Below are 12,248 nucleotides of genomic sequence, written 5' to 3' on the forward strand. Positions count from 1 at the left end.
TGGTTTGCTCTTGCCTTGCTCCTCAGCAGCCTTTGTAGCATCCTCATGGCTGCTCTGAACAGCTGGAGCAGTCCTGATGCTTGTGCTGGTAGCTGGTGCCCCACTGCTGGGAGGAGTGGGGAACCAAAGCAGGACATCCAAGCTCATGTTTGCTGAGACTGCAGACTGGTTGAGGAGAGAGGGCTCTCTTTTCCTGCCTTTGCATCTTCTGGTACCTGCTGGGCAGTTCTGTGTTTTCTACCAGTTATTAGGGCTTGTCTCAGAGGAGCAGTACTGGTGTGGCAACCCCTCCAGGAGAGCCACGTGCATGGAGCACTGCATGAGCTCCTGGGGATGCTTGCTGGCCTCTGGGTGGGACAGTCCTCCCTGGCCTGCCTTGGCCCTGCTGTGTTGGGCAGTAATTTAGGGCTGTGGTGTACTGGGCAGTGCGATCCTGGTGTGCTCCTTCCTGCCCATGTCTTCCCCCTCCCCCTGCCTACTTTCTCCTGCATCAGCCTGCATTTGTAAAATGAAATAAATATTGACATGGACGGGATGCTATTCAATTTGTCCTGATCACTGGGCTGCGGTGAGTTCTGACAGAGCACAGTGTAAAACATAAGCTCAGGATGTAATTTCTACTGTCAACATGATGTACAGTATAGCTGTGCCAAATGCACACCAACAAACTGCACGAGCTCTGGTGGGCAGGGGAGGGGGGAATTGTGCAGATAATTGGAAGTGGGGATGGCAGAGCAGCAGGAGAGGGGACATCACCCTGGGCCTGGGGCAGTGTGAGGGTCTGGTGCTTCACACTCTGCATGGAAACCTGCTTGGTGTGGTGAGTGCTGGGCACGCTGCCATGAGGGTGCACGTGTGCTGCTGTGGGCTGGGCTGGCTGCAAGCAGCAGCTCCCACTGGTTATTTATGGCCCTGCTGCTCACGTGTGACAGAGAGAAGGGGCACTTCCAGCTGTTGGTGAAAGGTTTTCAGTAACATGGGGAAATAAATGTTGTGCTAGTCCTGGTTCCTGTGCATGGGACCTTCTGGGGTGTCTTGATTCCTGCTGCTGCAAGGGCGTGAGTGGGAACTGGGGCTCTTGGCTGTGCAGCCTCTGGAAGGGGTCTGTGCTGTGACAGCTGAAAAGAAGGTTCTGCACACTGAGGAGAGACACTGAATCTGTCACAGAAGTGACACGGGCTGAGAATTTGGAGAAGAAGGATCTGGTTTGTGGCAATGAGCCTGGCAACAGATGTGTCTCTGAGGCCACATTTTGTGGTGCAGGGGACTGGAGGTCGCCACAGGTTCTGTAGTTGGGCTTTGATGTCTGAGACCTGGATGAGACAACTTGGGTTACAGCACCTGCATTGCTGCCCACAGGAAGAGCACGCAGACAGCTCAGCTGAGAGCAGCTGAACTTTGGACACGTGAGACAGTCACCAGCAAACCGTGTTAGCTCAGATGAGAAATCTGTTAAATACAAAAAAACAGCACAATAGCTGAGACTATACACAAGGTTGTGTTTCCCACAGCAACGCAGCCCAGCCCATGGGTGCTCAGCAGGACTCTCCTCTCCATGGCAGAATCTGCTCTGTGGAGTGCTTAGATGCAACAGGGCTGAACAAGTTGCCTTGGGAACTGTGGGCCAGCTTGTCTGCCAGCCAGGGAGCAGCTCTGCTCAAGTGGAGCTTGCCCACTGCAGCATCTTCTGCCCTCACTTCCTCTTTCCAGCCTTACCTTAATGTGTGCACTTAAACTGTTATTGTTACTGGTTTATTGATGCTATTTGGGATTGTGCTGCTTCCATTGATGTTCTGTAGCTCTGGTCAGGCTGACAGAGAAGGCCCAGTATCCATTTCTGAGCAAGGAGCAGTGCAATTTCTGTGTGCACAGGGCTGTCTGCAGTGTGTGGCTGGGGTAGCTGTGTCGTGGAGGAAATCAGATGCTGCTAAGGTGTGAAATGGTGCGATGAGGGGGATGGAGGTGGCTCCCACTGCTGTCACAGAGCCAGTGTTGGTGCTTTCTGCCAGCTGGGTGCCCCGAGTGCTGTGCACTGGAGGCAGTGGGAATGTGCTGCCTTCGTGTGCCAGCTCGGTTGGAGACCCTGGATGCTGATGTTAGTTGTGGTGCCAGGATTTGCTCCATTGGATTGACTTTCTTGCAGCCTCCTCATGTGTTCAGAAGGCTTTCAGTGTTTCAGAACTGCTCTCTGGCATTGCTGCCTTGTCAGGCTTCTGGCAGGGCTTTATAAATCCGTGTGGATGGATCTGCTCCTGGATGGCGAGGAGAGGATGCTGGGTGGGCAGAATGGGAGACTTCAGCAGGTGGTGGCTGTTTCTCCCCAAGGCTCTGCCGACATAGTTGTCCTGAGAACACATGCAGATGGATTCTTTTTTAAATTCTCTTTCTGGAAGTTGAGTTTACCACCTACAACTTATTTGTACTCAGATTCTGGATGCAACCAAAGGTGTTGCCTGCAAAAGTGCTGCAGAGTGGCAGGCAGAGATGCTGGATAGAGTGTTCTTCCCACATTTACTTGTTTGCCCTTGGTGCTGACCTGAAAGTCTTGCTCTGGCACAGCTTGTGCTGCTCAGTTTATTGACCTATCTCACTGTCTGGGTAACCTACTCCAAAATAACCAGAGATCTCCTAGGTGTGAGAATTTGGAGAAGTGTTGTTTGTGACAGCAGTGCACTATATCTTGTATTTATCTTTTCTATATCCAGGTAAGTGTGATAAAGCACATTTGCATTTGTGCTGTTCTTGTATCTTGCTCTGGAGTCTGCTGTGGGTCAGGCAGCCTCAGCTCCTTTGCTCCAGAGCAGGGACCCCAATCTCTGCATTTCATCTGTGAAGTTACTTTACCCTAAGTGTGGGAAGAGATGGCTCAGTCCATCTCCCACCTACAGGTCATCTTGCTCCCCTAAGTACAGTGTTAAATACTCTGGTGTTTGATAGGGATCCTCACCAGCAGTGCAGCTGCCCTTTGGGAGCAGGGACAGGAAGCACTTCTGCGTGAGGAGTCCTGGCTGCAAGACACAGCTGTGGCATTGCCAACAACCTCACCTTGCTGGTGTGGAAATACCTTCATAATAAGTGGGCTGGCAAGGAGGAGAGGTGAGGAGCATTGTTAGTGCTTCTGTACCATGATTGCTAACATAAAAATACACAGGAGATCCTGTCTTTCTTGGAGCATGAAGTGCACAGGGCTGGCACATGTGACAGCTGATGTGCATGTGTGAGTGGAATATAGCGTGTGGACATGGGGAGGAAATGTGTGTGCACACAAGGGGGAATGGCAAGTGAGGGAAAGAACTGAAGAAATATGTGGGAGCTGTCCCTCCTCTGAACAGCTGGGACTGTTCAGATTCATGCAGGGGTCTGTGCAAAGCACAGTCCAGTTCCCTTTCTGTGGGGAGTGGATGGACATCTAATCCAGGATCATTTTCCTTTCCATTCACCCTTTTTCTGCCTCCAGTTCAGAATAACAGCTGACAGGAGATGAATTCTGCAGACTGGTGCATGTTTCATGAGTAGATCAGGCTGTGGCTGCTATCGCAGGGCTCTGGTGGAAGCTCAGGGTGTTGGTGCAGGGAGAGATGGATACTGCATCCCCATCTCCTGATCAGGCTTCTTCTCCCCATGTGCTCACTGGATGAAATGTGCCCTTGGCTAAAGGTCTCATGTCTCAGCCCTTAGTGCCTTGAGGGTGGTTTGAAGCTTACACCAGAGCCCTTTCTCAAACTGTTACCTTTAGAGTCAGCCAGGTGGCAAATTCTTGAACAGATGCTTTCCTCCTGCCCATGGCTGCAGAGGTGAGATGACAGAAAGGTTCTGCTGGGAGGGCTTGCAGTAGTGTCTGAACAGGCTGTACCTCCCACGCTCAGGGGCTGGTGTCCCTCAGCGTGAGCCTTGTCTGCCTGTGCAGGGCTGCTGTGGTCTGGTCCTGTGCAGGCACTGGCAGCTGTGCTGTGCCAGGAGTGCTGCTACACATCTCCTAACAGTGTGGGCACCAGTGACTCCCTCCAGGCACAGACCTCACTCCTCTCAACAGTCAGGACCATGTGCTGAGAGAGTGCCCTTGTCAGCAGGGTCCTTGGTCTCAGAGTCCCTGCTGGAGCAGATGTCTGCAGTGCTGAGAGCTCTGCAGCCCTCCCTGTTGTGTTCCTGCTCTGGCAGGACCTGTGGGATTTGGTGCTGCTGTGGAGCACCTGAGGCAGGGCAGGAGATGCTGACCAAGGCTGCAGGAGGAGCACAGGGGGACATTGGGCCGTGTTTTCACACCAGCTCTGACATCTTGGCTTTTTCCAGGCTCCTGGAGATGTTGCTGACTGCCCTGCACCTCCCTGCATGAGCCAACAGAGAATGGAAGAGACCGGAACCATCTGGGCAAAGGACCCTTCACCAGGCACTGGGATGTTGTCCCCCTGAAGATGGGAGTTACAAATGGCCTTGTGAACTGCACGTGTGGCACAGACACCTGCACTGCCCCTCCCTTTGCACAGTAATCCCAGGCTGCCACAGGACAGGCAGACATTGGCCGCAGCAGCTCATCCTGTTAACTTCTCTGTGAAAGCATTTGTGGAAGAGCTTTCCTTCTCCTCCTGTGAATGCCAGCAGTGGGTGTGTGTGCCCCGTGTGCTGCTGTGGTGTTCCCTGCCCCAGGTGGGGTGGGCGGCAGGCTGAGCATCGCCCCTTCCCCAGCGGCACCGGCAGCAGCCGGGCACAGAGCCCTGCAGCTCTGCCCCCGGGGACAAATGCCAGCTGCCAGACTCTTCTCTGGAAACCCAGGAGCAGCCTGCAGGGCACCAGCACTGACTGCTCCCACACCAGCAGCGGGCAGTCCGGGACACCTCTTGTCACAGATGTGACTCGGGCTGGACAGGAGTGCTCCAGCTGCAGGGCACGGCATGCAGCAGGGATGGGGATGCTCTGCAGTGACCAGGCAGCCTCACGGTGCTAGTGTGGACTTTCCTCCTACTCTTCCCTAAAGGATGTTGGCTGCCCGTCCAGAAGCTCCTGCTCATGCAGCCTCCTAGAGTGCCATGGCGAAGGGTCTGCAGGGCTTCTTGTGGACCATGCTGCTGCTGTTCTGCGCCATCCAGGAGCTGGGGTCCTGGGCCATGCACACGGAGGTGGAGGGCCCTGGCCTGGGGGAGCCCGGGGACCCTGCGCTGCTGGCCGGCGGGCGAGTGAAGCGCGGCTGGGTCTGGAATCAGTTCTTCGTGGTGGAGGAGTACACGGGCACAGAGCCGCTGTATGTGGGGAAGGTAAGCTGACCTGATATCTCCATGGGGCTGACAGAACCAGGGGCAGGGTGGACATGCAGGCAGTGCTGAGCAGAGAGAGGGCCCATGGGGAGGTTGTTCATGGGGGCCTGGCTAGAGAAATGCTCTGTGGACTGCAATGGCAGAAGCCTGGTCGCTGCTGGGGCTGGTGAGGTTAATGTATTCCCAGAGATGAGAACAGGACACACCAAGATTTATGTCTGTGTTCCTACAATCATATACTGGGTTCTTACGGTGTCTAGGGGTGGGTGCAAGAAGCCCTGTCTCTGTGGGACCTGCTGGCAGGTGACAGTGCCTTGCTAGGCAGGTCTGGGTCTGTATGTGGGAGCTCACCACACTTCCCTGGTGTGTAACCTCCTGGGAAGGCTGCACATGGACCTCTGCTCCCTCCACTCCTGGTGTCCTGAAGAAGCACTTCACCTTGGGGTTGCTGGGCTTTATCCTTTTCTGGGAGCTTTGGAGAAGCAGCTGCCCCATGTATCAGGCAGATGTGTTGTTTGTGTATGGGTGAAGGCAGTGCCAGCTGTGGAGACCAGTCAGAGGAACGCACTACATCCAGCTAGAGCTGGAGGCATGGGCTCACCCCGAAGGAGAGTGCCCAAGAGCTTGTACAGCAGGGCTGTCTGATGGCCTTAGCCGTCTGGGCACGAGTCTGGAGGAAAATGGGTTTCTTGGCCGGGGGCCAGCAGGGATTTCAGCGGTGATTTGTGTCCGTTTCAGCAGACACTCAAAGCCGCGCTCCTCCGCCGCCCTCGGAGCAGGCACAGCTAATTCATGGCTCCCCTGGGAGCAGCAGAGGCACCAGGGCCTGTCACAGGCCTGGCAATGCCTCGGCTCCAGCTGAACCAAAACCTACAACTCACCCGTTTTACGGCCCCTTTCCACATCACCCACCACGTCACCCGCCTGGCCCAGAACAGCAGCTCTCAGATCGCTGCCTGGGGATCCCCAGGGCTGAAAGCCAGCAGGGCCAGGCATCTGGGAGAGGATGGAGTGCTCTCCTGGGACACTGTTTGTCCCCAGCACTGTGCCAGCCCTCTTAGCGCAGTCCGAGGGTCCGGATCCTCCCTGCACTGGGGGACCCTGCAGAGTAGCTGGGGCTTGCCCTCTGTGGACACCTCTCACACACCTACATGTGCTTTCTGAAGGGCCGATACCATTTCCATAAAATCTGGGTTCTCTAGCTAATCCTTCTTCTGAACTGTAATTTCCCCTGAGGCTGCTGTCAGTTTGATGTGGATTTCTTTGGGTTTTTTAAATAGAATTATGGGGTCAGCACTAGTTACAAACTTCTGCATGTGGACAGATCTATTTTAGATAGAGGAGAGGATTAAAGGGAAAAAAGCAGATTTAATTAAGTTGCTAATATTTAAAGAAAATTGATGAACTCGGGCTTTATGAGTTGGAGCAAACAGAGTGCGCCTTTATTATGGGCTAGTTTTTATTTGATTTTCTTTCTTTTCTAGCCCCGGAGTCATTTTTTATTTGTGTATCTGTGCTTTCTGTTTAATTGCTTTTAATAAGGAATGTGCACCTCTGTTCATATTTAATTTTGATTTAATTATTAGTATGTAATTAATGGCTTCGTAGGAATTCTGGCTGTAGTCTTTTAGGACAAGGAAACCATTTTCCTGTTTAACAAATGGGACAGCTCAGCCTATTGTCCGCCCTCTGAATGTCCCAGTTCTGCAGACACTGCTATCCTTGCTTGGGGCTGAGCTGCAGGCAGGGCTGGGTGGTCCCTCTGCTCTTGGGGCCCAGTGTGTGTGCCAGAGCTGTGTGACTTCAGTCTCCTGCCGTGCCCAGGGGTGGAGGGAACCCTGAGGCTGCGTGGCAGCACGGTGCTCCCCAAGCCTGCCTGCTGTAACAGAGAGGAGAGAACATCACTGCGATGTGGTCCGGGTCCGTGGCATCTCCCCTCGCGTTTCTGTAGTCTGTGATCCCAGCCCTCCCCCATTAGTTGTTGTTTAGCCAAGCAGCACAGATTTAGCTCTTTTAATCTTCCCCTGTAAATCAATCTCTGCAGCCCCTTGAGCCCAAGCTCCATTTTTCTTCCTAACACTCCTGTTTGAAGGGATGCTGGTGTCTGCTCCCAGCAGTCAGCGATGAGCAAATATGTGAAGAGGATGTGCTGAGAGCTCAATGTGGTGCTGGATGCTTTATCTCTAGCCTAATTATTAATCATGAGCCCGGTGTTCAGCAGAAAAATGCAGGTTTCTGCTACCTGCGCTGTACAGACCTGGTGCTCCTTGGCCCTGAAAAGTAGAGTAGCAGTGAGGACTGGGGAAAGGATGATTAAGTGAAGAGGGCAGCAAGCTCTCCACCAGCCAGTGGGAAGGGTTGGGACTGGATGGCCAGGCTGGGATGACCATGCCCAAAGACCAGGGCAGGGTGACCACCCCAGAGGCACATTTGCAGCCAAAGCCATCACGGTGGTCCCAGACTCTGCTGGGCTCACAGCCCTATTTGTGAGCTGGTGAAGGTCTCCTTCCAGGCAAGCCTTGAGAGACGTGTCACCATGGGCAGTAATTTGTGAATGTTGTGCAAAATGCATTGAATTGCCTAATGTGTGGGTCCCTCACTTGTGAAATAAATATATAAACTGTATCTAACAAGACAAATATAATGAAGGCATCGTAAAAAAAGAGGCAGCTCTGATATAAATTCTTGCTGGTAGAGCTGTATGTCTGAAAGGTGGATTATAGAACTGCAGTTTGGAAGATTGAATGGCCCATAAACATTTTCATATTTCATTAGCCGATTAATGGACGGCTTTTTTCTTTTTTTGGAGGGGGGACATGACTTTGCTGATTCTAAGCAGAAATTGTAGGAAACAAATGAAAGCAGCTGATGAAACCTTTCCGGGGGCCTGTCCCAGTATGGATTGTCCCAATTAATGCCCATGCTGCTCTCTGTCAAGATGCATTCTGCCTGTCCAGTTACTGTTAATAGATTTCTCATAAGTGGCTGGATTGTAAAAACCTCATAACTCAGTTTAATGCCACCAATAAAATTATCTCTGGACGTCTGGCCTGGATTCCAGTCAGCTCTTGGTCCATGGGGGAACTGCTGTTTACCCTTTCTTTTCCTAATTCCAAACACTGTCTTAATTTAAAAATGAAGCAGCAGAGATTGCCTGCAAAGGCATCTTCCTCAGGGTCTGTTTTTAGTCCTGAACATGAGCAGATTTGTCACACTCTTTTGCAGATTTTGTCCAGGTGGGGCTCTGGGCATGATGACGAGATATTGTGACCCCTGTTACTCTGCAGTGTGAACCCAGCCCAGGAGTGCAGTGAGTTTGAGAGCTCTTCAGCAGGGAGACTTGTCAGCACCAGCTGCCCAGATCGTGGAGGGAGGCTGTGGCTGAGGCAGAGCAGGTGGATGAGGACAGACTTCTGGCAATTGGTTGTGTAGAAGGGGAGGGATGCTGATGGTGAGGTGCCTGTGCAGCTTGGGAGAGGTGATCACATGCTGCTAGAGTCCTGGGTCCTTGCCCATGGGGAAGCCTCTTTCTTTGGAGTGCTGTTGAGTTGTCCTTCAGTTTTCCATCATCTCATAACCCCTTATTAAAGAGATTTGTCTTTGGGTTACAGTGAGGTTGCACTGGCAGAATCTGTAATCTGCAGAGCTGTAGAGGCAGGCCTGAAATTCCAGTTTATTGGGCGTTCCTTTGTGCACAGGAGTTGTCTGGTGGTGCTCTCTGTCACTATCCAGTCAAACAAGAGCAGAGTGAGCAGAGGGGCATCACACAGGGACCATGGGCATCTTGTGCAGGTGGCTAGGGTTGGGTATAAGCACAGCCCCAGCCTGCTCCCACCCTCTCCCTCTTTCCCTGGCAGATCCACTCGGACTCTGATGAGGGAGACGGCTCCATCAAGTACACCATCTCCGGGGAGGGCGCAGGGACCATCTTCCTCATCGACGAGATCACAGGCGACATCCACGCCACCGAGCGCCTGGACCGGGAGCAGAAAACCTTCTACACGCTGCGGGCACAGGCCCGGGACAGGCAGACAGACCAGCTGCTGGAGCCTGAGTCAGAATTCATCATCAAGGTGCAGGACATCAACGACAGTGAGCCTCGCTTCCTGGAGGGGCCCTACATTGGCAGCGTGGCCGAGCTGTCCCCCGTCGGTAGGTCTGCTGTGGGTTGGTGTGCCTTGGGAAACCTCTCTCCTGTCAAGCCTTGAGCCTCCTGTACCCCACCAAAACCACTTGCAAATCCCAGGGATTCCAGAGCTAGGGAGCCAAAAGGGAAAAATAAATAAGGTGGCTTAAGAAAAACAAGTGGATAAATCCTCTGAGCTGATTGCCAGCCTTTGGCTGAGCGCTCAGTCTCAGCCCTAAGCCGTGCTCTGGGGACAGGTTGTGGTGGTGCCAGCTGTGTGCTGTGCATTGACTCTGGCTTTGCACAGCCCCCTCCCTCCTAAATGCTGGAGAGTTGGACTAAGCCCTCACAAACCGAGGGGCTCACGTCTGCCTGTGGTTCAGATTGGTCTGAGTGGTTTCTCCCTCAGCTCAGGCCATCCTCTGTGTGCTGCTTTGCTGCTCTTCTGAGCCGCAGGACTGCCCAGACATCAGCCCTTTGTGTGTCCCCGTGCAGAGCTGCCAGGCCCTTCTCAGTTGGATCTGTCGTTTTCTGAGGGGCCAAGCCTTGTTGGCTGAGACTGGGGAATTCATGTCCCTGTGATGGAACTGTGGCTTCCTTGTGTTAGCCTTAACTGCCTGTCCCCTTGGCACCAAGGCCCTTCTTAAGTGTGTTGGTGATCAGCTTCACTGAAGCTCTCAGGGCCAGGCTGGGATGGTGCAGGGATGATGAGGCTGCATGAGTCCATCCCCCTGGGATGGCAGAGCAGGACAGCTGGCTTTGTGCTCACCCAAGCTTCAGGAGGAGTGCAGGAAGGTGTGAGCTGTGCAGCACTGCTACCCTCGCTTCTGCTGGGTTCCCATGCTGCTAAGCACAGCTGGAGTCCAGGAGAGCGACTGGTGCTGCACTGCCCAGAGCCACACCATTCCCTGTCCACACTGTTCTCTCCACGCCATTCCCTGTCCACACTGGACTCTCTGCTACCCCTATAGCAGGCTGTGTGTTGTCAGCATGTGCTGCCAGCAGGAGCTGTAAATCACTGTTCCCAAAGGCTGTATGCCAGCAGAAGACAGCCTTGTGAAAGGCTGATATCGAAGATCAGGCACTGTGAGCACAGGGCAGGAACAGTGCCAGGACTGCAGAGAGCCCCCGGGGCAGGGGGAGCAGCTGAGCTGCACCAGGGGCTGGAGAGGCCAGGTCAGGTGAACCACCAGGTCCTGCTGTGCTGCTGCAGGAAGGTCTGACTGCAGAGACACCAGGGAACGCTCCTCGGGTCTGCACTGCCTCAGGACAGAGCTCCAGCTCTCCGTGGTTCATGTGCAGCATATTGCAAGGCTGGTGCGTGGCCCTACAGCAGGTACAGATGTACAGGAATCACCTGCACCAGAGGAGCTGCTGCTGCCTGGATTCTGTTGATGTATGGAGAACAAGTTCTCCTGAGGCAGCCCAAGCTCTCCTTCTGCTTCCAGTTACCTGTGCAAATCCTTCCCTCAGTCAGAGAGTGACCCCTTGAACTACAGCTGGGTGCTCCTGGAGAAATGAAAGACAGCATGTGGGCACCAAAGCAAGAGGCATCCTGTTCCCAAAGGGAAGAAAGAAATTAAATTAATCTAATTTGCTTGAACAACATTTTAAAAAGCAAGGAATTCTCAACTCTGGATATTAGACAAGGATTCCAGTTCTTTGAAAATCACTAACAATTATGGAGCTGCCTGATCAGACTGATGTGAACAAGACATATCAAAGGAGACAGTTTCTATGCGAAATTGGAGATCAGAGGGAGAAAGAAACACGGTTTCACAACATAAAAGAAGGCGATTCCTGCAAATTAAAATACTCGGAAGTTAAAAGTGAAGAGAAGTGCTGTGAACGGCGTGGGCTGCATTTCCCAGCTGTGTGCTTAGAGAGGGGAGCTGGAGCCAAGAGCCTGTTCTGCTTTCCAGGCTACCTGCCTGCCACAGCCTCTGAGCCTTCTGCAGTCTGGCCATCCTGGGGAGTGTATGGGCTCCTCCAGAGCAGCCTCACCCTGGAGACGGCCCAGGGAGAGCCTCACAGCATCACACATCATCTTCCCCTGGTGCTGGTGCTTCCCCAGGCCCCAGCAGTGTGAGTGCAGAGCTGGAGGGACCCACATGCTGCTGCTGCAAGTCCCCAGCTCCCTCCCTCTTCTCCCTTGGCTTGGCAGTGCTTTGCCCAGGAGCAGGCAGCACAAAGGACAAGATGGACACATCCTGTGAAAGCATAAACAGGCAAGGCTGGCAAAGGAGCTTTCTGATAACCCTCTGAGGTTCAGCAGCTGGGAGGTAGATGAGGCTGGTCATGGACCTAGTGTGAGGAGTTCAGCTCCAGATGCTGTAGGAAGGGCTGAGGGTGCAGGATATGGGAAGCTCCTGGGCCAGGGAGGTGAAGTTCAGGTTATTCTTGTGGGAAGTGACCTGCCAGGCCCTTTTTGTGTGGGAGTGCTCCTTTTGTGGCATCAAGGCTGGGTGCAGCTGTGATCATGGCTTTGATGTCGTTGCTACTGATAGTGATGTTTGCTGTCTCTGAGCTGGACGGACCATCTCCCCTAGACCTGTGGGGTATTTTCATGAGAGTGAATGGGGAGTGGGCCTTGCTGCCTTCCTGAATGTGGATGGAGGTGATCTCAGCTTGGTATTGGCCAAGGAGGGCTACAAAGGCTGGAGAACTTCAGTTGGCTGTTAGTATACGAAGATCAAAACCTGGGGACCTGCTGGTGGCCATGCCTGCACCCAGCACCATTTGGATTCAGCTGTGCTCTGCTGGGGAAGGGGCTGGGATGGGGCCACTCCAAGGGCAAGGCTGCTCTCCAGCTTGGAGCTGTAGGAAGCTGCTCATTCCCTGTCTCTGCTCCTTGGAAGCCCTTGTTCTGCATC

General features: G+C 53.4%; 1 protein-coding gene across 2 annotated transcripts in view; it reads left to right on the plus strand.

Moving 5' to 3' along the window:
- Window positions 1–4,851: 4,851 nt before the first annotated feature.
- The window catches only part of CDH22 (cadherin 22), a 49,425-nt gene continuing 42,028 nt past the window's right edge, over window positions 4,852–12,248 (plus strand). For both annotated transcript variants that reach the window (XM_066330662.1, XM_066330661.1), the window contains exons 1-2: window positions 4,852–5,249; window positions 9,107–9,401. In XM_066330662.1, the coding sequence (XP_066186759.1) occupies window positions 5,025–5,249; window positions 9,107–9,401 (520 nt within the window). In that variant the 5' untranslated portion in view covers window positions 4,852–5,024. The remainder of the gene's footprint in view (window positions 5,250–9,106; window positions 9,402–12,248) is intronic.

The sequence above is a fragment of the Sylvia atricapilla genome, chromosome 16, assembly GCF_009819655.1.
Source record: "Sylvia atricapilla isolate bSylAtr1 chromosome 16, bSylAtr1.pri, whole genome shotgun sequence".
In the NCBI taxonomy this organism is placed as follows: domain Eukaryota; kingdom Metazoa; phylum Chordata; class Aves; order Passeriformes; family Sylviidae; genus Sylvia; species Sylvia atricapilla.